General features: G+C 33.7%; 1 protein-coding gene across 2 annotated transcripts in view; it reads left to right on the forward strand.

The window, feature by feature from the left end:
- The window catches only part of RELN (reelin), a 456,216-nt gene that overhangs the window by 288,869 nt on the left and 142,682 nt on the right, over positions 1 to 24,665 (forward strand). For both annotated transcript variants that reach the window (XM_016145914.2, XM_016145915.2), the window contains exons 12-19: positions 806 to 957; positions 7,269 to 7,381; positions 8,735 to 8,943; positions 9,708 to 9,836; positions 10,802 to 10,911; positions 14,501 to 14,567; positions 21,647 to 21,880; positions 22,553 to 22,714. In XM_016145914.2, the coding sequence (XP_016001400.2) occupies positions 806 to 957; positions 7,269 to 7,381; positions 8,735 to 8,943; positions 9,708 to 9,836; positions 10,802 to 10,911; positions 14,501 to 14,567; positions 21,647 to 21,880; positions 22,553 to 22,714 (1,176 nt within the window). The remainder of the gene's footprint in view (positions 1 to 805; positions 958 to 7,268; positions 7,382 to 8,734; positions 8,944 to 9,707; positions 9,837 to 10,801; positions 10,912 to 14,500; positions 14,568 to 21,646; positions 21,881 to 22,552; positions 22,715 to 24,665) is intronic.

The raw sequence follows: 24,665 nt of genomic DNA on the forward strand, positions 1-24,665 counted from the left end.
CCTCGAAGGACTAATATAATCTAGTAAAATACAAAACAACAGGCGTTTCATAAGCATTGTGGTCACAAATCTTATAAACTGGAATATTTCAATATATGAAATAGTGCTCTGATGTAGTACCCTTAAGAAATGGAACTACTAAAATAACTGTGAACTAAGAATCAGAAAGTCTCCATTTTAGGACCAGGCAGGCAGTTAGCCTGAGGCAAACCACTTACTTTTGTGTGTCCCAGTTTCTCTACCTATAGGCAAGTTAGTTGTGTGACTAGCAGTGGCTAAATTAGACATGACCATAAATAAATACTAAAGAGAAACAAAAGTTTTAAATAGTAAATATTTTTATCCTCTTCTACATATCCAAATACCTATTTCACAAGACCCTGTTTAAATCCCACCTCCTTTTTGAAAACTCGACTCTCGTCAGCTTTTATGGCTTTTTATTCTATAATTATTTTTTAATGTGCAAAGAACCATATGAGTACTTATGATATGATACTGTTTTTTATGTTTCCTGTTTTCTTAGTTCAAATTTGATTTCCCACCTCAACTCTAACTACTTGGAGAACGAAGACTATCACGTAGTAGACACTCTATACATAGGTTTGATTGAATTATCCTTCTATGAAAAAAAAAAACATAATTGTGAATGGAGAGTGTTTAAAAGTTTATTTGTTCTATAGTACCACATTTTATTTCAGAATGATTTAATACCAAGCAAATATTCTAATTAAAAATAAAATGTCAAACTCTTTAGAGCTTTGACTTAATATTCTAACTCTTAACAATTCTCATTTTTTTTTTTAAGGTGGGATATCTTGGGAGCTGTCATTGGTACAGAATGTGGAACAATAGAATCAGGTTTATCAATGGTCTTCCTCAAAGATGGAGAGAGGAAATTATGCACTCCATACATGGACACCACTGGTTATGGGAACCTGAGGTTTTACTTCGTTATGGGTAGGTACATTTTGAACAAATTTTGCTGACCTCGGGCAGATTCTAGGCCAGCACCTATCCCCGAGGAAGTAACATTGTTTGTTGTCTACAATATAAAATGAAAATTCATGAATTTGAGTTCTACTGGTTATGTCAAAGCCTGTGATATTCACGAGACCAGCCCTGCTGGAACCATCCTGTAAGAGAGCTAGTCCTAAAATGCCATGTCTAGGCCTGAAGACAACATGCCATAATACCTTCCTCTCATCTTTTCCTCAATGGTCATACAATGGAAGAAAAGCTAAGAACAAAGTACCTCCCTTGCCTAAAGCTTCTAGCTTCCAAAAAAAAAAAAAATCATCCAGGTGAGTCATTTGTTTTCATGGATAGCATCATTGCATAACTCTTTTGTTATGGAAAACTAAGAAAAAAATAGGTTTACAATACTTTATAGTGCTTTAATAATATTTTCTACTTTCTAATAGGTTGGCAAACTCATAAAGAAAAAAAGTGTTCATAAGACATGTTTTTTTTCAAATATTGTAAAGCAAATAAATAGTTAAAATTTTGGAAAAAGCACCTAAGGAGAATTTAAAGGGTTGAAACGTGTGACCTCTCAAATTTATCATCTTTGTCAACAAGAGCCATAGTTACATATTCTTTCTCTGGATGTCATTCCAGAAATATGAGTAGCTGTCACATGCCTTCTTTGTTGAGTGACTGGAAAGGCACAGGCAACACCTGGAAGTTAAACAGGAAATAAACATTGTCAACCTTTGATCTTACTAGCAAAGATGTCAGTTCATCAGGACAAACAGGCCTCCTGAGTGCAGGCTTCAGCACTGGCTATTTCTTTCTCTCACATTCTTCACTTCCGATAGCACAGAGCGGCATGGTAAACTTTAGATTGTATCATGCTCTCAAACACATTGCCTATGCAATATTACCTCATTTTCAATAATGATCTGGTTGATAATAAGTTATTTAAAATATAATAATGTAATCTACCTCTCATTAACTCTGAAATGATTTGTATATTTAAAGACCCAAAACTCATTTCCTTTCATTAGAATTCAAACTGGCTTTTGCTTTATTAAGAGTGATTTCTAAGAAACCTTAATCCTTCCCCCTAAAAGTGTAATACACATTTAGTATGCCAGTCTAACGTAAGTATTTTCTCTTTTTACCATTTTGACATATATATATATATATTTGAATTCTTGATTTTTTTTTCATAAGGAAGCATAGTAAATCAACTCAATTCAGTGCATTTACATAAGAGAATGTTGTCTTACATGAGATTAAGTCACCCACCTTTAATGCTTTCTGGTATACACCAGATTATTAATGAATCAACTAAAATAATATTGACTATGAGGGGAAATTTCATTTGAATGAGCCCACAATACATTATCCTAAATTAAAGCATCGCCATTCAATTTTAAAAAATAATTAATTCCTACTGAGTTATAGAGCACTGAGCTAGGTATATGGTGGATACAGTTGAGGAAAGTAATTGTACCAAAATCACAGTTGCTGATCAATGACTTAATACATATAAAACCTTCAAAACAGTGCCTAATACTTAGTTACGACTTGATATGTCTTTGTTTTTTATTATAAAAATTACCTAGACAGAGTCCTTGTCCACAAGTAACATCTAACTATAAGGGAGAATACAATAGGCTATATGGAATGAAAATGCTGTGAAAGTGCAGAGAAAACTGTTTAATTGCAGTGGAGGGATAAGAGTAAAGCTTCATAGAGAGAGCATTTGAACTTGGCTGTGAAAGGTAGACATGATTTAAATTTAAGGGGAGAAATATGAATGTAAGCCAGCATTTTGAGAAAAGGCCCAGTATAAAAGTATATTGGATGTTTGAAGCTGGGTGATTTTCTCAAAATAGCTTAATACAAAGATATAAAATAGAGCTAGAAAAGCAAATTGGAGTTGGAGTAGTGATTTTCTTTAATATGCTGAGGAGTTTAGCTTTTGTTTCTCAAGGCAACGTGGAGCCAGCGAATGATTCCTATAAGGTGTATAATATACTCTCATCTCTGTTTTAGAAAGACGATTTTGGAAAGAGTATAGAATAGACTGAAACAATGAGAAATTAGAGGACAGGAACCAGTTAAGATAAGGATGCCAGATTTAGTGAGGGAAAAGAGCAGCCTATTTCAATTTTAATTTCAAGTAAACAACAAATAATTGTATAAATATTGTTCATACAATATATTTTATCTGGCAACCCTAATTTAGGAGGCCACTGCACTAGTCCAAACAACAAAGGTATTATTGTAGTGATCGTAGTAATAATGTGAAGGAGGGGACTGAGGATAAATAACTGCAGAGAAATAATGTGAAGGAGGGGACTAAGGATAAATAACTGCAGGAATCAACTGAGGTTCACACCCAACTGACTGTGGGAATTATGAGAACAGTACTGGGGAGGACACAGTTTTCTCTCTTGGATAACTGGAAGAATGGTACCATTTCCCAAATAGGAAATGTCAAAAATGTAAATTAGAAACAAGTATGGAGTAGAAGATTTCGATATTAGGTAAGCTGAGGTTGAGGCTTCTGGAAGGGTATATGAAGGTAGAAATTCTACTCGGGATCTGAATCAGATTTGAAAGTCATCACCATATAAATAATAATGAGCCACTGGAGGTCCTGTGTTCTCTAGCAGCAGACAGAATAAGCAAGGGACATGAAAAATTTTTAATCATAACCCTCATCTCGGTGTTAGTAGAAGGAAAGGAGTAGACAGAGGATACTGAGAAAGTACATAAAATGCAGGAGAGGGCGTCAAATATATAGTGACGGAAGATTTGTCTTTGGATGGTGAATACACAATGCAAAATACAGATGACGTATTATTGGATTGTACACTTGAAACCTATATAATTTTATTAACCAAGATCATCTCCAATAAATTTAATTTTAAAAATTAAAAAAAAAAAGAAATGGAGGAGGAAGCTGTCATTCTACACTAACGGAGGAAAGGAAGAGAGTTGTTCGGGGGTGGGATGACAGGGAGGTGATCAGCAGTGTAGGGAGTGCCACAGAGAAAGAGGTGAACCAGCATAAGGGCTGAGAGAGAGCCCACTGGTGCCGCATGGCGTCGTGCCTTGGAAGCCAAAGTATACGAGGAGTTAAAAGAAATAAAGACAAGTATCACTGAAAGAGCACTGCTCCTTCCAGAAGTTCATCAGTAAACATAAGAAAAGGATGCGGTGTGATCTTGAGGAGAAAGCAGAATCGGCAAGTGTTATTTGGATAGGATAGGACAGTAGGGTAGGAGAAGGTAGAATAAGACTGGATCTATAGAAAAGACTAAAACTTGAGTGGTGGGAAAGAAAGCAATATGGGAAGAGATTTAAGATATGATAGACAGTTTATAAGTAATTCCTCATTAAATATGTCACCTTAAGAAAATTAGTAGCTGATTGTTAATCTAGACCAGATCACATTTCCTTCTCTCCGGCCCTGACTATATATGTTCTTCCCGTTTTATTCCCTTGGTTCATATGGACCTACTATCATTTCTGGAAAATTTGCTCAACTTTCAAAATTTGTTCAAGGCCTGTTTTCTTCATCTAAGTTCACTATTTCAACACAAATTTGTTAAATACCAGTATCTAGAACACAGTGAAGAAGAAAAAAAATAACATACATCTTCTTTTGTTATTTCTTCATCGAATATTTATTGAACATCTCCCATAGGTCCAGCTCTTTAGCCCACACTTGTATCTTTGCTTTGAATTTTGACTGCAGTTAAGGCAGCACAACACAGTTTATTGCTGGTTACCATTCTTTCATGTATATTAGTCTTGTTTTCCTTGCAAAATTATAAACTTTTTGAGGTTAGAGCTTATTTCCCCTACTAGTCCAATGTCTTGCACAAAGTAACAAAATCATTTTCCTAATTTACATAAGTATCTTAAAAGGATTTAAAATATTTTAAAATGACTGTTCATCTAGTTTTCATTGAAATCTTCTGTACTTTAATTACTGAACAAAATGCACCTGGAGTCATACCTTTCTACAATACATCAAAGCATATGAAGCTGAAGAAGAATCCATATCTTTCTGTAGGAGCTGCTATCACTGAAACTTCATGAAACTGATAAATTGCTCCCAGAGGACTCCTTCAGATAAAGTCTGTCATTGTTTCAAAGTCTTGGCTCCTTTTGGACTTTCTTCTGTCATTCTGGGCTGGATGAGCTCCCCTGTGTTTTTCAGTTCTCTCTGAAAGGCACGGGGAGTTCACAAACTGTTCTTCAGACAGAAGGTTTACAGGGAACAAATTAATGAAATTAGAGAGGATGGGTGGTTCAGTTCCTATGTCTTTGGGTATGGTGCTTTAAACCTACTCTCTCTGTAACCTTTCACCTTGTTTGTGTTCATTTTGGTAAGTCTTTAATATGTGATCAATAAGAAAGTTACATTTTTAAAATGGAAATTCAGTTGTCATGTAGATCTGTCATTTAAAATGGCTTTACTAAAAAAAAAAAAAGAATGGCATTACTAACTATATTCACTGTAACATAGAAGTATGTAATGAAATGCTAAAACATAACATTTGTCAAAACCATGAGATTTTCTCTAGAGGTTGTTGCTCTTGAACAATAAACATCTATTAGGATGAAGTCTACATCGGGGTCCCCAACCCCTGGGCCGCGGACTGGTGCCGGTTTGTGGCTTGTTAGGAACTGGGTTGTACAGCAGGAGGTGAGCGGCAGGCAAACTAGTGAAGCTTGATCTGTATTTGCAGCTGCTCCCCAGTGCTAGCATCAGTGCCTCAGCTCTACCTCAGATCATCGAGCATTAGATTCTCATAGGAGCACCAATCCCTGGTGCCGAAAGGGTTGGAGACCATTGAACATTATCACCACATCTGGCTGATCTGTTCTCAGATCAGATTACTTAATTTAGTACATATTTACTTTATGCCAAGTTACATGCTTAACGTATGTAACATGTCATATTTTGATGTTTCACCAATCCACCATCCAGGTTGCTTCTGTTATTATGAACTTTCTTGCATTGATTAGGTTCTAGCTTTCTTAGCATCATATATCAGTGATTTCTTCCTGATAGACCCCAATTACCCAGATTAAGACTGAGCCAGACATTTACAATAATGACCCTTTATTATTTATTTATTTATTTACTTACTTACTTATTTACACATATAGATGGTGAATCTCAACCATTATTTGTTGATTTTAGTAAATTAACTCTCAGAGGATAACCTTATTCTAGAGTTTTGAGGTTACCTTACTGTCACCATAGAGTATTAGCAACAGAAATTGCCTGGAGATACAAATTAACATCTATGCTGGTTGATTTACGTACTGGAGGAATAATTTTTTTGAAAGATAGTAATAAAATTAAAAAGTTAATGTTATAAAATTTGACCCTTAGGGATAGGATATTTGTCAAGCAATCCAGGTACAAACCTACACTCTTGTTACTGTGGTTGGTACTATTATGAAGGATGATGATTGGTTGGGAAGGGACTTTTAGTTAGACATGTAATCCTTTAAAATTCAAGTTATGCAGACAGTTGAGAGAAGCCAGAAATAGGATTATTGGCCAAATGCAGTAATAAAAAGAATAAATGGTTAAGGGCTAAATGACATAACATCAATTAATGGCTTTTCTACTAGTTACTTAAATGATCTGTTACTCAGTTCATCATCAGGATGCTCTTAATTACCTCTCGATTCTGATATTGTATCATTTCATATGACTGTAAAGTAGAATGATAAGGAATAAACCACTCTGTGTACCCTACAACAATCATATGAGATACCAAAAGTAAAAAATGTAAAATGCATTTCATTTAAAATGTAAATACCTAATATTTGCTAAAATATGAAAGATACTGGTTTTAATAACACCACATCTTAAATCTTTGATCCAGTGAGTCACTACACTATTTTAAAAACCGTAATCAATAGGTCCTAAGCTTTGGCCTTAGAGACCATGAATATAAGAAAGTAGTGGTTTATTGAAAAGAAGCACATCTTTTTAATATGAGTTGAAATATGTACATGCAGTCATGGCTCGTTTTGGACTAATATTTAAGTAATCACATCAAGCAAATAGTTACTTTGGCTTCCAAAAGGTCAAGTCTTTTATCTTTAGCATGACCTATCTGAACTATCTTCATAAATTTTACCTTGGGTCTTGTTACCTTTGGGTCTGGTCATTCTTAAGTGACATCTGTGTTCTATAATTATATCGTGAAGTTTAACACTATATTTGACATGTCTATGGATACAAGTTGGTACTAAAAATTTTAAATTTTTATTTTATACAGGAGGAATTTGTGACCCTGGAGATTCTCATGAAAATGATATCATCCTGTATGCAAAGACTGAAGGAAGAAAAGAGCACATTGCACTGGATACCCTTTCATATTCCTCTTATAAGGTACATATGCCAATTTGTGTGCCAAGTGAACCCGCCCTAGAGATCAAGTTCAAAATCACAAAGACCATGCTAGATGCAGAAGATAAAACTCTCTTCTAGCAGCCCAGAAAGTTGCCATATTTTTTTTAAAGTGGCATAGACATTTTAACATTCATTTTTTTTCCCGAAACAAATGAAAAATGAGGTTTTATCAGGAAGAATGAATTACAGTTCATCAGAGATAATAAGGCAGAGCCCAATATTCTGATTGACAGTTATTCTTGTCCCAAGAAAGTCCTAAAAGTGGTTTTAACTATGCAACCTCACTGACTTGCTATCAGGCATAATGAGTATTTATTCAGCATTTTGAGATTTCCTAGGAAGACGACATTATAGAAGTACAGATTCTTATTGCCTTTGCTTTTTTCTTTGCTAATTGGAGCCACTGAAGTTGACATTTTTCCTTTGCTCTTTGGATTTAGGACAGGTGTTGGCTCTGGTTATTTACAAATATCTTCAAAATTATGTGTGATGCTTGTCATAGGTAAAGAATTATTTTTTCTAATGGTAGATTTATTTGTACTAAGACTACACTCACACATTCATTATTAGTTAGCCCTTTCTCCACATCGATGGCACCTTAGGTACTTTAAAGAGCTTCAACACAACTCGCAGCTAGCACCTCATGGTTTCAGTTAGGAAATTAGAAGATAAACATTGAGACTAAAATAGGGAACAACCAAAGAAAGTATCTATCACATTCCACATCCTAGGATCACCCAAGTTACACCACTTGGGATTTCATAATGGGCTACTTTTGCAGCTGTGACTCAGCAGGGTTACACCTGCTATGGTCATCTGCGTGCCTCAGACCAAATCAGTTATGTAAGTTACCATGGATTAACCCATTTGCTCTGACTGTTTCTGCTTAGAATTCTATTTTCAAAATACCTAGATTGGCAAACCATTATTAGTATTATACAAATTGACTTTAAAAGAAGACTCATAATGAAGAGTAAATGTCAAGTTGCCTTTGTCTCATTTTAAGGTATATAAAAATGAATATATGTATTGTGTGTATATACCACACACACACACACACACACACACACACATATGCTTTAATAACTTTTGAAGACCTTACATTAATTTATCTTCAGGTAGAGAGTGCCTGATCAGTCATACAACAGAGAGTTCCAAGTGTCTTCAAAGGAGGAATTCTGAGTGACTAAAATGTATCTTCTACATGAAATAACAAATAGAACACACAGGACATTGCCTAGTGCTTATGCAAAGTAATTGCAAGATGGAATCTAGGAAAATTCACGTAGACTCATAGGGAGGATTGTGAGTGATTTGGTTTTTGTTTTGAAGGTTCCATCTTTGGTTTCTGTAGTCATCAATCCTGAACTTCAGACTCCTGCTACTAAATTTTGTCTCAAGCAAAAGAACCATCAAGGACATAATAAGAATGTCTGGGCTGTAGATTTTTTCCACGTCTTACCTGTTCTTCCTTCTACGATGTCACATATGATACAATTTTCCATTAATCTAGGATGTGGAACGCATCAACCTGGTAACAGGTAGGAAGCCCTATTTTGTGAGTGTGAGTGTAATTAAAAATGAACACATCGACCTGGCTATTAAATCAGAGCAAATTCTCAGTGATTTCTCAGCTAGATTTTTAATAAACTATTCATTAGTAAAATATACAATTCCCCCCCCTCAAAAAAAAAGTTCTTCAGTATGCTGAATATGGATAGATTTTAAATAGAAATGGCTTTAATCTCAGAGCTTAGTCTTAGGTATCAGAGGCATTTGCATGGCATGTGGCAGCCAAGTATTCTGAAAGACTGCTGAGAGAGAAGAAAAAAACAAAGAACTGAAAAACAAACAAACACTTGCCCTCATGTTGGTTAGTGACCCCCTCATAATAGCCACAGAAATCAATTAGCAGTTCAAGAGCTATGACTTCTTGGTTTCACTTGCTGAAGTGTTGCTCCTGTCCTTTCTAAGAATTTTGTCATTCTCACAATCAGGATGAAGTGGCACTATGAGACATGGTAATTGCCTTGCCATCTATCAGTTTCAAGAGCACAAACTCAAGTTACCATATGTTGTCTTTAAAACATAGTTCGTTTCTATAGCAGCCATTTAACTGCTTGCCCTTTAAAAGCTGGCCAGATATCAGTGGAGGGGAAAATAATCATTGCAGAAACAAACAGCATCTTAAAATTTTTTTTTACCCTAGTTCTACAGATGTTTAATGTACTTAGCCAGAGATGAGTAATTTCATTTTATTTGTTATCCTTTTCTCTTTTTGTTGTGCTTGTTCTGGTGTTATCAGTGTCAGCTTAGAGTTTTCTACCAACCATGGGCGTTCCTGGTCCCTTCTCCACACCGAATGTTTACCTGAAATCTGTGCTGGACCCCACCTCCCACACAGCACTATCTACTCCTCTGAAAACTACAGTGGGTGAGTAATTCTAAGATATCAAGAGGTTTGAATCCATGTTGCAGACTCAAAATCAGTGCGTAAGCCTGAGACCAGTATTTTTAGTGTAATAGGCAAGGAAGCCGCCCTCTCTCTTTTACCTGATTTAGGAGTGATCATGTTTAAAAAAAAAAAACACTAAAACTAACTTTGGTAAATCTGTTGTAAGATCACAATTCTAAGTTCATTTATTCTTTATGTACTTGGTTCTTATATTTTAGATTACATAAATTTAAATTCTGTATAGAGATCCTGTGGTTATTGCCAAAATGCTTACTTATGGAAAGGTGCAACATAGAGTAGTGAAAGAAAGTAAGCTTTAGAGTTGAACCTGAGTTCAAATCCTGATTCTGCCATCTACTTATGTAATGATATTTACTCTTTCTTACTATCTACTTCTTTCTACATAAATTAAGGACAATGATACATCCTTTTGAGGGCTATTAAGAGAATTGAAGGTGACTGTATAAAATAGTTGCTACTTTACAGAATAAGCACTGGATAAATAGTAAAAATATTTCCAAGGATAGAAAAACTGAGAAGTAGTTTCTTAGCCTCTCTTTAAACATGCTTAGAACAAGGATATAACAAAAATTAAAAAGTAATCAGTGCTAATCAGTTCCCTATCTCTGTAGAGAAGTTTATCAAAAAATACTACCCAAGGTCTAAGTATTGATGTAAAAATTTGAAAAAAGAGTGTCTAAAAACAAGATAAATATCACTTGCTATTAAGAACAAACCTACTATTCTAGCAGGATACAGATGTGTTTAGAAGTTATATATCCGTTTTAAAACTATAAACACACTCAACAGGTGAATTTAAAGAATTATTACCAAACTTTAGTGCTACCCTAAGCATCCAGAGATTATAACATCAAAAGCAAGTAAAGTAGATTAAAAAGATGTGAACGTAGTTGTGGAGCTGTTTTGTGCTAAATTTCTTGCAGGTGGAACAGAATAACGATCCCCCTCCCCAACGCAGCGCTAACCCAGGACACCAGAATTCGCTGGAGACAAATAGGACCAATCCTTGGAAACATGTGGGCAATTGATAATGGTTAGTTTATGTCTGTCTTAATCACATGCCATTGATGTAGAGTCTTCCTGTGCTTTTGTTCATCAGCACAGACTTAATCACATTTCTAAGTCATGGTCTTGTGATTCATTAAACGCCCTTTCTTCCCTTTCTCCTTTGCATTCCATTAGAAGCCCAGGGATGCACAATCAGGAAAAAAAAGACAATGAAGTCAGCAATATTAGATGTTTCAACATACATAATTTAAAAATGCATAAAGCCCTGGAACTCAAATTCACAGTTGATGACAAGGGCTATCCTAACATTTTTTGAATGTTTTATACAAAATTAACATAAATACTTACCATTCTGCATGTATTAAAATAAGGCCCATTCTTCTCTTGGTAACTACCACATCTGGAATGCTTATCTTTTAGATGCAGACACCACACATAAGGAAACATCATCTCTAGAATGAAACTTTTTAAGTGAGATTTTTCTCTCTTCAGAAAACAGTATAAAATAAAGTTTTAGATATACATAAAATATTGTTATCTTTAATTTTTAAGTGAATTGTTAATTTTTGCATAACTTTAAAGTCAATATCACTTATGGTAGATGCACATGAGAGAAGATATTTTAGGTATTGTGTTGCACAGCTATAAATTTCTTATATTTGTTTTTAATATCCATCTTTGGTTTTTTAGTAATTCTAATTATAGGCAAATTTATAGATTTCTATTTTCAGAGGCTATATAAATTTGACTAAAGAGTTGTACTACAAGAAAGTAGACTGAGAGGAAAAATGGAGGGAAGATAGGACAAAATGTCAACATTTAAGCAAATTTAGCATAGCCACTGATTTGTGGTGTATTTTATAAAGTAGGAAAAGTCTGCACTATTGTTTAATGCTAACCTTCCATATCTTCACAATGTTTTTGTTATTTTTTATAATTTGGACACCGATATATAATTAATTAAATAAATTCTTGAAAATCAGGAATAACTTCAGGCAAGATAATTTGCTAATAAGGCAATGTAAATTCTTTATATAATCTATATCCTGTATATTCAAAATTATATAATCTGTATTCAAAGAAGACCAATGAAAATCCCAGACTTCAAAGACTACATGAGTTATATGGACATAAACATAACGCATTTGCAAAAACATCTAAAGATAGATTTGTTAAAATTGAATTTCTCCATTGATAGAACATTTTGCATGGCATTTTAATCACTGCACCTATTAATTAGCTCTAGGGAAGAAATATGTGAATCTGGAGAGTGGAATATGGATCACTTTTACTGCTGTCATACTTTTCAAGGATCCAATAATGAACTTATATTACTTTGATAATCATAAAAGAAGTTGAAAAATCAGTAACAAAATAAAGCACATGAGGAATTTAAGAATGCAATGAAGCACATACAAGCCTATGAAAAGAATATCTAAATTTCATAAAGAAGGCTATTACAACATGATGCTAAGTCAGAAAGTGTTTACTACACATCCTAAGTTCCCATCATCATGATGTGAGTAGAGAAAAGGTAAAGATATATAAAATGAGCATAGTTACCAGTGTGTATCAAATGCAAAATTTGGGACAGAATCTCTTCAATTCTGTTATCATCCTTTATGTGAACTTTTCACAAAAACAAGACTAGCTCTCTGACTTCTTTATAAGGCAAGAAGACACTCACTCATTCCATCCAAATGAGAAACATGTGCCAACTTGCCAAAGAACACCCCTGAAATCCCATTTCACTGTGGAATTCCAAAATTATGTCGAGGAAAAGAAACACAGACAAAACAGGTCCATATCCTACTTCTGTTAGGTATGCTCTTCCTTCACAGCAAAGTTACCTCCTGCTAGTGAGTTAAGAAAGCATTTTGAAACATATCCTGAAATTCTTAGCAAAATGGAGAATCCTAAAGCAAATCTTAGTTATCACTTTTTAATTTTTTCAATTTGTTTACATTAACGATAATAGTAAGGAATACAAATTCGTCCTTTCCACACTTCTAGGAAAAGGAGCCTATGAACTTACTTACACTGTGAGCAGGGTGGGATGACAACAAAATTCTTCATGTAATTTTTCTGATTGACTTAGAAAGTCTTGTTTTATTGTTGGTTTTTTATGGTGGGAGCTTTTTTGAACTATAACATGAGTACACTATAGGCAGCCTCAAGACTGACCCTGCAGAATGCTACGAAGCACTTAACAGGATTTAGAGCAAATTGTACTGCAGCCATAAAATCAAGTGTGCTAGGAAAACAATTATTAAAGAAGGATGAAGCCTCTTTCTGATTCCTCAGCACTCTGTGTCCACTGGAGCCCATCAGGCAGATGGAGCAGGAAGGATACTTGACCCTGGTATGGTGGTGATGTTCTTAACCATATGGTTCCAGGCAGCATGCTAAGCATGAAACATTTCATTTATTCTTTCCTCGAAGGAATATTATCCCACCTTCAAGAATAGGGACAATGAGGCTTAGATGGGATAAATTACTAATTCAGTTTCCCAGGCGAAACCAATTTTAAATCCAGGTTATTTGACACCTAAAACCAATACCTGTAACCACTCAGCCTGCTATCGATCTCTTCCTCAACCATCAGTTTACTTCAGCAAAATTTGTTCCTGGCCTGCTTTGCATAGCATTGGAACTACTGTACCTGTTAATACGCTCCTGAGAATAAGTGCTTATAAGAGCACAGGCCACAGGAAAGTTTACTTTAAAATAAAAGCATTTAATTATTTTGACATGATTACAAGACAGAGAAGAAAATGATAATGGATAATAAATTTGTTTATACCTGAAATTGAGTATGTGACATCTTAACAACTATTGCATATGTAATTTCTCATTGACTTTGTTCCACTTTTACACTATTTAGTGTTATTGGTTGTACTGATTATCAAACATCTTAATATTTTAAATGTGTCTGAGCCTAAATACCTCAGAACTGACTATTCAACAATCAGGAGCCCTTTTCCCCAGCATTCCAAAGATTAGGATTTAGGTTTGTAATATCACTGTCAGTCAAGCCCATCATTTAGTAAAAGGTCTTTATTCTAAGGTAGACTTTATGCTCAAGAACAGATTTTAATTCCCCATCTTAGAAAGAATAGATTAATATTTAGAAATATATGTAACAATCATCTTCAATGTTATATTCCCCAGATAGAAACAGAAGTTATAGTTTTTATTTTTTTATAACTTTAAAATTAAATTATAACCTTTCCATTTCATGATAGAGCAAATTGATCCTTTGTAAATTATTTCTACCTAAAGAAACTAGGTAGAAAGTTCAAAACAAAAGCATTAATATTCTGCCAGAAATCATTTTAGCTCAGGAGACTCCATTAAGGAAACCAAATCATATATTCCTACTTTCTTTGCTATGAAACATAATATTCTTGAAAGAATTAAGTTAAAATAGTTCTGGCAGATTTGTAACTAAGCACTTACCTTGTCACGCAGCACTCTGGATTCCTGTGTACAACATTTATATGATGGGCTAGATTTCATGAGTATTCTTTTACAAAATTGTTTCATATGCTAATGGTATTCTTAAATTTTTCAACTTTTATGCCATATTTTTCATGCTGTCTTTTGCCCTACAGTTTATATTGGTCCATCATGTCTCAAATTCTGTTCTGGCAGAGGACAGTGCACTCGACATGGTTGCAAGTAAGCATTTTAAAATAATATTTATACTTCTCTTTTTTCAGATATGTACTTTATATGTTGAAGTCACAGTCATTCTAATTTGTTTGAGGTCTGTTTTATTTTATTTTATTTTATTTTATTATTTTTTTATTTTATTTAATTTGTTTCAAGTATACCGTACATTGGTTAGACATCTATATAGTTCATAAAAAGAACCTCCTAATTGCTTATTCTCTCCTTTGGCTCTCCACCTAGCCAATACATTAATGCTAACTGAATTCCCTATGCCATGCTCCCCATCCCCATGACCATCAATTGCTAATTTGTACTTCTTTAACCCTTCACCCCATTCTTCCAGCCCCCAAACCCCCTGCCCTTCTGACCATCACCAGATTGTCCTCTATATTTGTGAGTCTATTTTTGATTAGTTTGTTCTTTATTGTTCCTTAGATTCCGCATATAAGTGAAATCATATGGTATTTATCTTCCTCTGTCTGACTTATTTCACTCAACTTCTAGCTCCATCCATGTTGTTGCAAATGGTATGATTTCATTTTTTTAATGGTTGAGTAATGTTCCATTGTATATATGAACCATAACTTCTTTCTCCAATCATCCATTGATGGGGATTTAGATTGTTTCCATATCTTGACTATTGTAAATTGAGCTACCATGAATATAGGAGTACTGAGATTTTTACAAATTATTGTTTTGCTTTTCTTTGGATAAATGCCCAGAAGTGCAATTGCTAGGTCAAAAGTTATATCCATTTTTAATTTTTTGAGAACCCTCTAGACTGTTTTCCATAGTGGCTGTACCAATTTGCAATCCCACCAACAATGTATGAGAGTTCCCTTTTCTCCACATCCTTGCCAACACCTGTTGTTCTTTCATTTACTGATGATAGCCATTCTGACAGATTGAGGTAATATCTCATTGTGGTTTTAATTTGCATTTCTCTGATGATTAGTAACTTTGAGCATCTTTTCATATGTCTATTGGTCATATGTACTTCCTCTTTGGTGAAGTATCTGTTCAGGTCTTCTGCCCATTTTTCAATTGGATTATTTGTTTTTTTGTTTTTGAGTTGTATGAGTTCTTTATATATTTTGGATATTAATCTCTTATCAGATGTATCATTAGCAAATATCTTCTCCCAATTGATCATTTGTCTTTTTGTTTTGTTGATGGTTTCCTTTTCTGAACAAAATTTTTTTAGTTCGAGGTAGTCCCATTTATTTATTTTTTCTTTTGTTTCCCTTGCCCAAGGAGATATATCTGAAAAGAGATTACTGTTAGCAATATCAGAGAGTTTGCTGCCTGTGTTTTCTTCTAGAAGTTTCATGGTTTCACATCTTACATTTAAGTCTTTAATCTGTTTTGAGTCTATTCTTGTATATGGTGTAAAAAGATAGTCCAGTTTCATTTTTTGCATGTATCTGTCCAATTTTCCCAACACCGTTTATTCAAGAGACTGTCTTTACCCCATTGCATATTCTTACCTCCTTTGTCATAAGTTAAATGGGCATATAGGCATGGATTTATTTCTGGGCTCTCTATTCTGTTCTATTGATCAATGTATCTGTTTTTGTGCCAGTGCCATGCTATTTTGATTACTGTAGCCTTGTAGTATAGTTTGATGTTAGGTAGTATGATACATTCAACTTCATTCCTCTTTCTCAACATTGCTATGGCTATTCTGGGTCTTTTATGGTTCCATATAAATTTTAGTATGATTTGTTCTAGCTCTCTGAAAAATGCCATTGGTATTTTGATAGAGATTGCATTGAATCTCTGTCAAATTGCTTTGGATAGTATGACCATTTTAATGATGTTGTTTCTTCCTACCCATGAGTATAGTATATGCTTCCGTTTATTTGTGTCTTTTTCAATTTCTTTTTCAATGACATAATTTTCTGAGAATAGGTCTTTTACCTCCTTGGTTAATTTGATTCACAGGTATTTTATTGTTTTTGATGCAGTTGTAAATGCAATTATTTTCTTAATTTCTCTTTCTGAAAGTTCAACATTGGTGTATAAAAATATACTGATTTCTGAATATTTATTTTGTAACCTGCTACTTTCCTGAATTCATTGATCGGTTCTAACAGTTTTTTGGTGGAATCTTTAGGGTTCTCTATTTATAGTATCATGTCATCAGCAAATAATGAGAGTTTTACTTCTTCCTTTCCAATTCATATACCTTTTATTTCTCTTTCTTGTCTTAGCTGTGGCTAAGACTTCCAATACAATGTTGAAGAGGAGTAGTGAAAGTGAGCATCCCTGTCTTGTTCCTGATCTTAAGGAAAACACTTGTAGCCTTTCTCCATTGAGTATGATGTTAGCTGAAGGTTTGTCATATATGGTCTTTATCATGTTGAGATATGCTCCCTCTATTCCCACTTTGCTGAGAGTTTTTATCATAAATGGATGCTGGATTTTGTTGAATACTTTTTCTGCATCTATTGATATGATCATATGATTTTTATCTTTCGATTTGTTAATGCGGTCTATCACATTTTTATCTTTCAATTTGTTAATGTGGTGTATCACATTAATTGATTTGAGGATATTGTACCAACTTTGCATTCCAGGAATAAATCCAGCTTGATCACGGTGTATAATATTTTTAATGTATTGCTTAATTTGATTTGCTAATAATTTGTTTGTTGAGGATTTTTGCATCAATGTTCATAAAAGTTATTGGCCTATAGTTTTCTTTTTTGTAATGTCTTTAGTTTTGGAATCAAGGTAATGGTAGCCTCATAAAAGGAGTTAGGGAGCCTTCCCTCTTCTTGAATTCTTTGGAATAGTTTGAGAAGAATAGGTGATGATTCTTTGAATATTTGGTAAAATTTGCCTATGAAGCCATCTGGTCCAGGACTTTTGTTTTTAGGGAGGTTTCTGATTACTGATTCTATTTCATTGGTGGTTATTGGTCAGTTCAGATTTTCTGTTTCTTCTTGACTCAGTCTTGGGAGATTGTATGTTTCCAGGCATTTCCATTTCTTCCCAATTATCCAATTTGTTGGCATATAATCTTGTAGTATTTTCTTATGATCCATTGTATTTCTGTGGAGTCCGTGGTTATTTCTCCTCTTTCATTTCTGATTTTATTTATTTGAGTCCTTTATCTTTTTTCCTTGATGAGTCTGTCAATTTTGTTTATCCTTTCAAAGAATGAGCTTTTGGTTTCATTTTTTAAGGTCTTTTTAAGACCAAAAGTAGAATACTCCAAATGGAATTTAAGTGTTATAGAATATTAATTGTGTTTTGTAAGTGAAAGTTAATTAATAAATTTTCTTCTAAGCTGAATTGTGAACAAATTCAGCACACCTCATATAAATTTGTGAACAGATTTGAATTCCTCATAGCTTGATGACTACCTTTCCTGTCTTCACTTACATTCTTCAATATGTTATTTTTCCATAAACTTGTTCTAGTTTTTATGAGTCATATTTTCATTTCTAGCATGCTTTCTAAATGAATTATGAAAATCTGTATTGACCCATGGACCCAATGCTAAAGCAAACTGAGTGAGCCAAACTTAGCAGATTTGATAAGAAAATTTGTATTTATGCTTAGGGTAGTAAAATTTGTAGAGACATAAAGTAAAACTAGTGGTTACGAGAGGTTGGAGAAAGGGAGAGATGTGAAGTTATTGCTGAATGATTGTAAAATTTCAGTTTGGGATGGTGAAAAAGTTTTGGAGATGAATAGTGGTGATGGTTATACCGCAATGTGAATATACTTAATGCTTGGATTGTACAATTTAAAATAGTTAAGTATGTTATGTATATTTTAACACAATAAAAAAAATCAAAGCAAAAAAAGAAAACTCATCTTCAAATATAACTTTGTAATCTTGCTTACTTTTGAAAATCATTTGGGTCTTTAAAATAACATAATAATAATGTTGAATATTAGTGTGAAATTATACATAAATATTGTAATATCTAGTCACCACTAGAGCATTGTTATGTTTATACCAAAAATGGATATTCATTTTTATTATGTCATTCTCATATTAATATTTAATTATAAAATATCTTGGAAATTTCTGAAACTTCTATCTTTGTTATACAGACAAGTTTTCAACAAAAGATCATCTAATCTCCTTTCTGGTCCTTCAAATAAAGAATAATTAATTAATTAGTCAATTACTTCATTAATGGAGAACTCGTAAAAGGCCTTTGAACCTAACATTTGGGAATTGTACGTATGAGGCAAGACACTTGCCAGTACCGAGATTAGAATGTCAGGTTAAGTTTTTAACTATGTTTCAATGAATTTAGTTCATTAAACGCTGCACAATGGAAATGTATTTTAAAGTATGTAAGAATTTTAAATTTTTTATTTATATTTCAGAACTTAATATACATCTCTGTATTTGTAATAAAACCACCAACTTTCACCCAGAAACACTGACTTATATCTATAAAACATTGGCTGGTATTGTCTTCAGAATGTTACCTTCATCCATTTTCCATAACCAGGCCATCCTCTTGTTTAATGAATTTCAAATAAAATTAACATAGGCTGGACATTTTTGTAATTCCTGAAGTTGTCCTTAAAATTTTTGAAAACAAATGATCTAAAATGACAGTTACTTTCATTAATGAAAATAGAAAGTGCTATTTCTAAAATACCTATCTATAATTACAATAGTTATACTACATACTTCATTTACTGTGCACAATATCCCTGTTGGCATTCAGTAGTTTTATTAAGGCAATCATCTGTGTCACCCATGATGGATGCAAACAGAAATTTGAATGGCAGTTTTATGTCTTTGAGAATCATTCTCTTTGACACTATATATTAACCTGAATAATCATAGCCTTTTCCTCCTTCTTAGGTTTTACAGGATATTTTCACTAGTTTGAACTTTAGTTTTTTCCCTCTTCTGACAATGTTTTATGTAATATTCGTTGGTTTTGTTCATTTGCGGCTGAGCTAAATTTTTGGCCATTTTATCCTTTTCCAGCAATATGTGCCGTGTCAAGTTTGAGCAAAATTCCACAGAAAATAAATTCATATTCAATATCATCTATTTACTTAAAACAGATCCTTGAATTTGAGGCCTCTGCAGCTTTGTGTTTTTCTCCCCAATTTGCTTCTCTCACCACTACCGTTATTTGCTACTAAGATCCCACATCTCCTGTTCCATAACACTTTCTTGCCTATGTATAATCCCCAGGCCTGGGTTTCTAAATTGAGAACTCACTATCCTGATAAGCCCACCCTTGTCAGAGATGCTAATGGGAAGAACAGAGAACATTAGAAACCTTCCTACGCAAGTGTCAGCCATGTATCTTAAGGGTGGGGCCATTTTTCCTGAACATATAGTGAAATAATGTGACATTTAAGGGTGGCTAGATGAACAGTAGGGGACGTATCTGGAGTCTGGAGAGCTTCAGATCACTCCTGAAATCACCAGTGTGCTACCCTACTGTTCTACTGCAAAACGAAGGCCACAAAGATATAGGTATTTTTTTACAATATGAGTGGAATCCTTATCAGCATTCTATCCCAATTGTGTAACTTTTGATTAAAAGTACACTTTTAAAACCACTAAATGGGAACTGACTATAATGGGAGTCATCTCTAAATGATCACCAGTTTCTTCTATACTTTCAAGATACACAGAAATGCTTTTGCCCTGAAATGCACTCTGGCAATGGTTAGTCTTGTTGGGGAACTAATTTCAATTTGTGGCCCTAATCAGTTTCCCAATGTTAAATGTGTCCTTTTTAGGTAATATTTTATTTCCTTTAGAAACTAGCTATACAGAATCTAAGGCAATGAGATAACATGTGAAAGAAGCAAACTGTGTGAGGCTCCATAAAATATTGTTTTTCTTTCCCAGTTCCATCTCTAATGCCAAGACAAATCTCAAATCTCACTTAACAGTAGTTCTTGGTATCTCAGGGTTCAACTTTTTTGGTAAACCTTCTCTATAAACCTTCTCTCCCATAATATCCAATACACATAAAAGTTGGTCAGGACATTCATACATTTCATGGACCCTTTCTGAGGCCAGCATAGAGCCTAGTTTTAGCAGTAGTGCTAAAGAAGTAGCCTATTGAATTATGTAACAATATCATTTCATTGGTACACGTGCTTTATAATAGGCTTGTTTCAGACTTTTGGCAGGTTTAATGATTAGATGAGAACCTCCATGCCATACCAAAAGACACCAGTTTAATTTTATAGTGGATAACATAGTAAATATAGTGAGAAAGAAATAATGTAATAAAAATAAAGAATTTGAAGCTAATTCCTGATGAGTGAACTCCTTAAAATATAAGAAGTTTCTGGTATTTAATTATTGAGCCATCCGTGATGAGTTATTTATTGTAGAAGTCTCAGGAAGTTCCGCATATATTCTAGTCAGCTAACATAAATACAGTACATTTTTCAATAGCAGCAGGCGGGTTGTTGTTGTGTATATGTGTGTTTTTTCTTCTTGAAACACTACACTACTATGTTGAGATTTCACTGAGAGTCAACACAGTTCTGCTAAGGACATCTATCTCAGTCATGGACATCCTTTAATATGCCAATCCAAATATGAAATAAAGATAGATTTATTTTCCATTCTTTTCCAAATATTTCAAGTAATTCCAATCACAAACAACATGTATTTTTACCTTTTTTCTTAGAGGAAATTTTTTCTAGATATCTTATAGAAGTCTTATTTATATTGTTTCTTTTACAAATCTAATAAATATAATTTTGAATAAAATTATGTGCATATATCTTTTATAAAGATTTTTAATTGGAAATGTGCATGAGCATGGATCCCTTTGCAGATAAATAGCTGGTATTGGTTGAAGGTGAGTGCTGAATTATTGTTTTAATCATAAGCTCTTTACGGCAGAGCTGTGCAGGCTATATTCTTCTAGTATATTTACACAGTCAGTCTGCCCTTATTAAATTTTCAGATTCAGTATTCGCCAAGACTAATGAGCCTTACTTACTTACCATTCAGTCAAATCCTAGCCTCTGGACTTTCTTCTCCCCAAAGTAGATTCAGGAAACTGAAAGGACCAACAGTTTTAAGATTTAATATCATGTGTGACCCTTATCTCTTTCAGATGTGACCCTGGATTTTCTGGCCCAGCTTGTGAGATGGCATCCCAGACATTCCCAATGTTTATTTCTGAAAGCTTTGGCAGTTCCAGGCTCTCCTCTTACCATAACTTTTATTCTATCCGTGGTGCTGAAGTCAGTTTTGGCTGTGGTGTCTTGGCCAGTGGGAAGGCCCTGGTTTTCAACAAAGATGGGAGGCGTCAGCTAATTACATCTTTCCTTGACAGCTCACAATCCAGGTGAGTTAAGACAGGATAGAATGCACACTGACACCAGACAATAATGATTAAAGTTAGATATATTAATTTTCCATTTTTATTCTTTTTCCTTTTTTGCTGATATATGCATATACTCCAATTTTTAACTATGATGAGAAGTACCTTACAATTTTATGGGGTTAATTTGCCCTAGTTTTTAACAAATTAAAAAACTCACTAATGACTTTAAGATACTAATGACTGACTAGATTTTTAAAAATATGAAATGTTAGCATGAAAACTGTGTTCTCGAGCCAAGGGCTAGTTAATTATTTATGTAGTTTTATTTATTTGACAGCTTGAGAGGCTGATTAGATTTACCCTACATCTTCCCTTCCCCCAGTGCCTAATAAATAATGCAATAAAGGAATGATTGACATTTTAAGTATATGTACATAAGTCATAGTATACAAGTATGTATAAACATATAGCTACGTTTATATGTATATATCTGTATATACGACAAGTGCATTGACCTCATCTTCTATACATATTAATACATCTCACAGTGAAATTATTTTATAAAAGAGTGATGAGTGGAAACCTACAACTTTTGGGTAGTTCATTTAAATTTGTTTGAAATTCTTTAAAGGCAAAATGAACATTATGATTAAAACGTTATGCATACACTAATTATAGGCAATTCATGTCTAGGTTTCTCCAGTTCACATTGAGACTGGGGAGCAAGTCTGTTCTGAGCACATGCAGAGCCCCTGACCAGCCTGGTGAAGGAGTTTTATTGCATTATTCTTATGATAATGGAATAACTTGGAAACTCTTGGAGCACTATTCATATCTCAACTATCATGAGCCCAGGTATGTTGGAAATCATTTGGAAAAAAAATGGTTAGAGTGATATCTCCTTTCTTGGGAAATTATTATTTGAATGGTATAAGATTTCAGTTTTTTTTTTTATTGATAAATCACCAATGAGGACAAAGACTGATGCGCTACGAAACACTAGCAGGCCACATTCTTCTAATCCATTTGTCCTACTGATATCTGATAATTTGAAGAAATTTATTTTCATATTTTGAAATGTGCATCTCAGAGTAATATTTTGATGCCTAGAAAAGAAATAAAGATTTAATACTCTTTTCTTTATTTAACTATAGTGCGAACTATTAGATGATTTTAATATACTACTAAATTATAAATGCTGTTAACAAATATTTGTTAGCAATGTATTATCATATGTTATAATAAATTATATGAGGTAATAACTCATAAAATCTTATAACCAATATGTTTTTAAAGTTTTCATGTTGAATGTAATTAAGTAACGAGTACAAAGAAATTTCTCTAGCATGTATAGAGTCACTGGCAAAGTTGGAGTGTAAGGATATATTTAAAGTCCTTTCTTCAGGTCTCTTCTATTTTTCTTTAGCTTATATTTTTCAGAATATATAAGCAGTTATGAGATTTAAACTTCACTTGAAGTAAGACTATCCTTCAATGTCAGCAGAGTAGTAATCACAATTAGTGGTACAATTTCAGAAGTGTCCAAAGGATCCCCGCCCATTCTGAAACACTTATTGATCTGCTCACTGAAATTCCTTTAAAATAGCAGGAAAAGAGGAGGGTGGGGGAGTTAAATGCCATTGGAAGAGATAACTCTGTGGCTTACATTCACAGTCAGATATAAAGAACTATTATTACTTGCCTTCCCAGAAGTACATGTTGGTCATGGGAGGTGCAAAACAAGAGTGAGGGCTGTGGGCGCTGAGGTTTGCGTCGGCACTATGGGAGAAAGACAGGGCAGTGACGATAGACTTTACATACTTGAACATTTTTCCTAGGGCTGACCCTATATTTAAGTATTTACAAATTGATAACTTTTATTTTCATAGAAAATAATATAGCATACAACAGAGATCATAGTTAACAACTTATGAGTTATAAACATTACACTTTATAAAATTTTAAGAACATATCAAATGTATTGAGTATTTTCCCCTTAAAGGCAAATATAAGGCTAAACTCAACTTTCTCACTCAATATAGACATATGACACTTAAAGAAGTGTTTCACAGATGTCTATAATGACCATTAAAATAAAATTAAACAAAAATCAAGGATAGATGGTCACAGAGACAGGGAGCACAGCATAGGGAATGCAGTCAGCACTAACGTAATAGCTAGGTGTAGAGCCAAAGGAGAGAATGAGCCAATCAGGGGATCGTTTTATAAACTATATAAATGTCCAACTAATGTACTGTATACTTGAAACTAACAATAATATTTTTTTAAACCAAGGAGAAAATAGTAATGATGAAACATGAAGAAAATGTCATTATCCTAAGTTAACTGCCTAAAACACAATTTTTTCTACCAAAGATGGACAGCTCCAAAATTTAGTAATCAATCTATATCATAAAATATAATTAATCTTTGTTGATATGAAAAATAATTACACATTTAATGTGCTATTGCAAAGGTGTGTTTAATCTTGCCTGCCATTTGACAGCAACATTTTTCTTCTAAGCAGGAACAAGGTGGCTTTTCAGTGTTAGATATGTGCATAGCTTGAAAGATTAAGATCAGAGTGGAGATTTTTTTTTCTGTAAAGAAGTGGGACGAACACTTTCATTATATATATATGCCTCTGTCTGTGAGACTCTTCCTCCTTCCCCTCTTACAAATATTAATAAAGGGTGACATGGCAGAAATAGAGCTTGATATATTCTAGATACTAAATTATATTTTACATGATAAATAATACAAACCATGTAAATTCTTCATAGGAGAGTTTAATATATCTTCATGC

Source organism: Rousettus aegyptiacus, unplaced genomic scaffold, assembly GCF_014176215.1.
Source record: "Rousettus aegyptiacus isolate mRouAeg1 unplaced genomic scaffold, mRouAeg1.p scaffold_m13_p_13, whole genome shotgun sequence".
Lineage (NCBI taxonomy): Eukaryota > Metazoa > Chordata > Mammalia > Chiroptera > Pteropodidae > Rousettus > Rousettus aegyptiacus.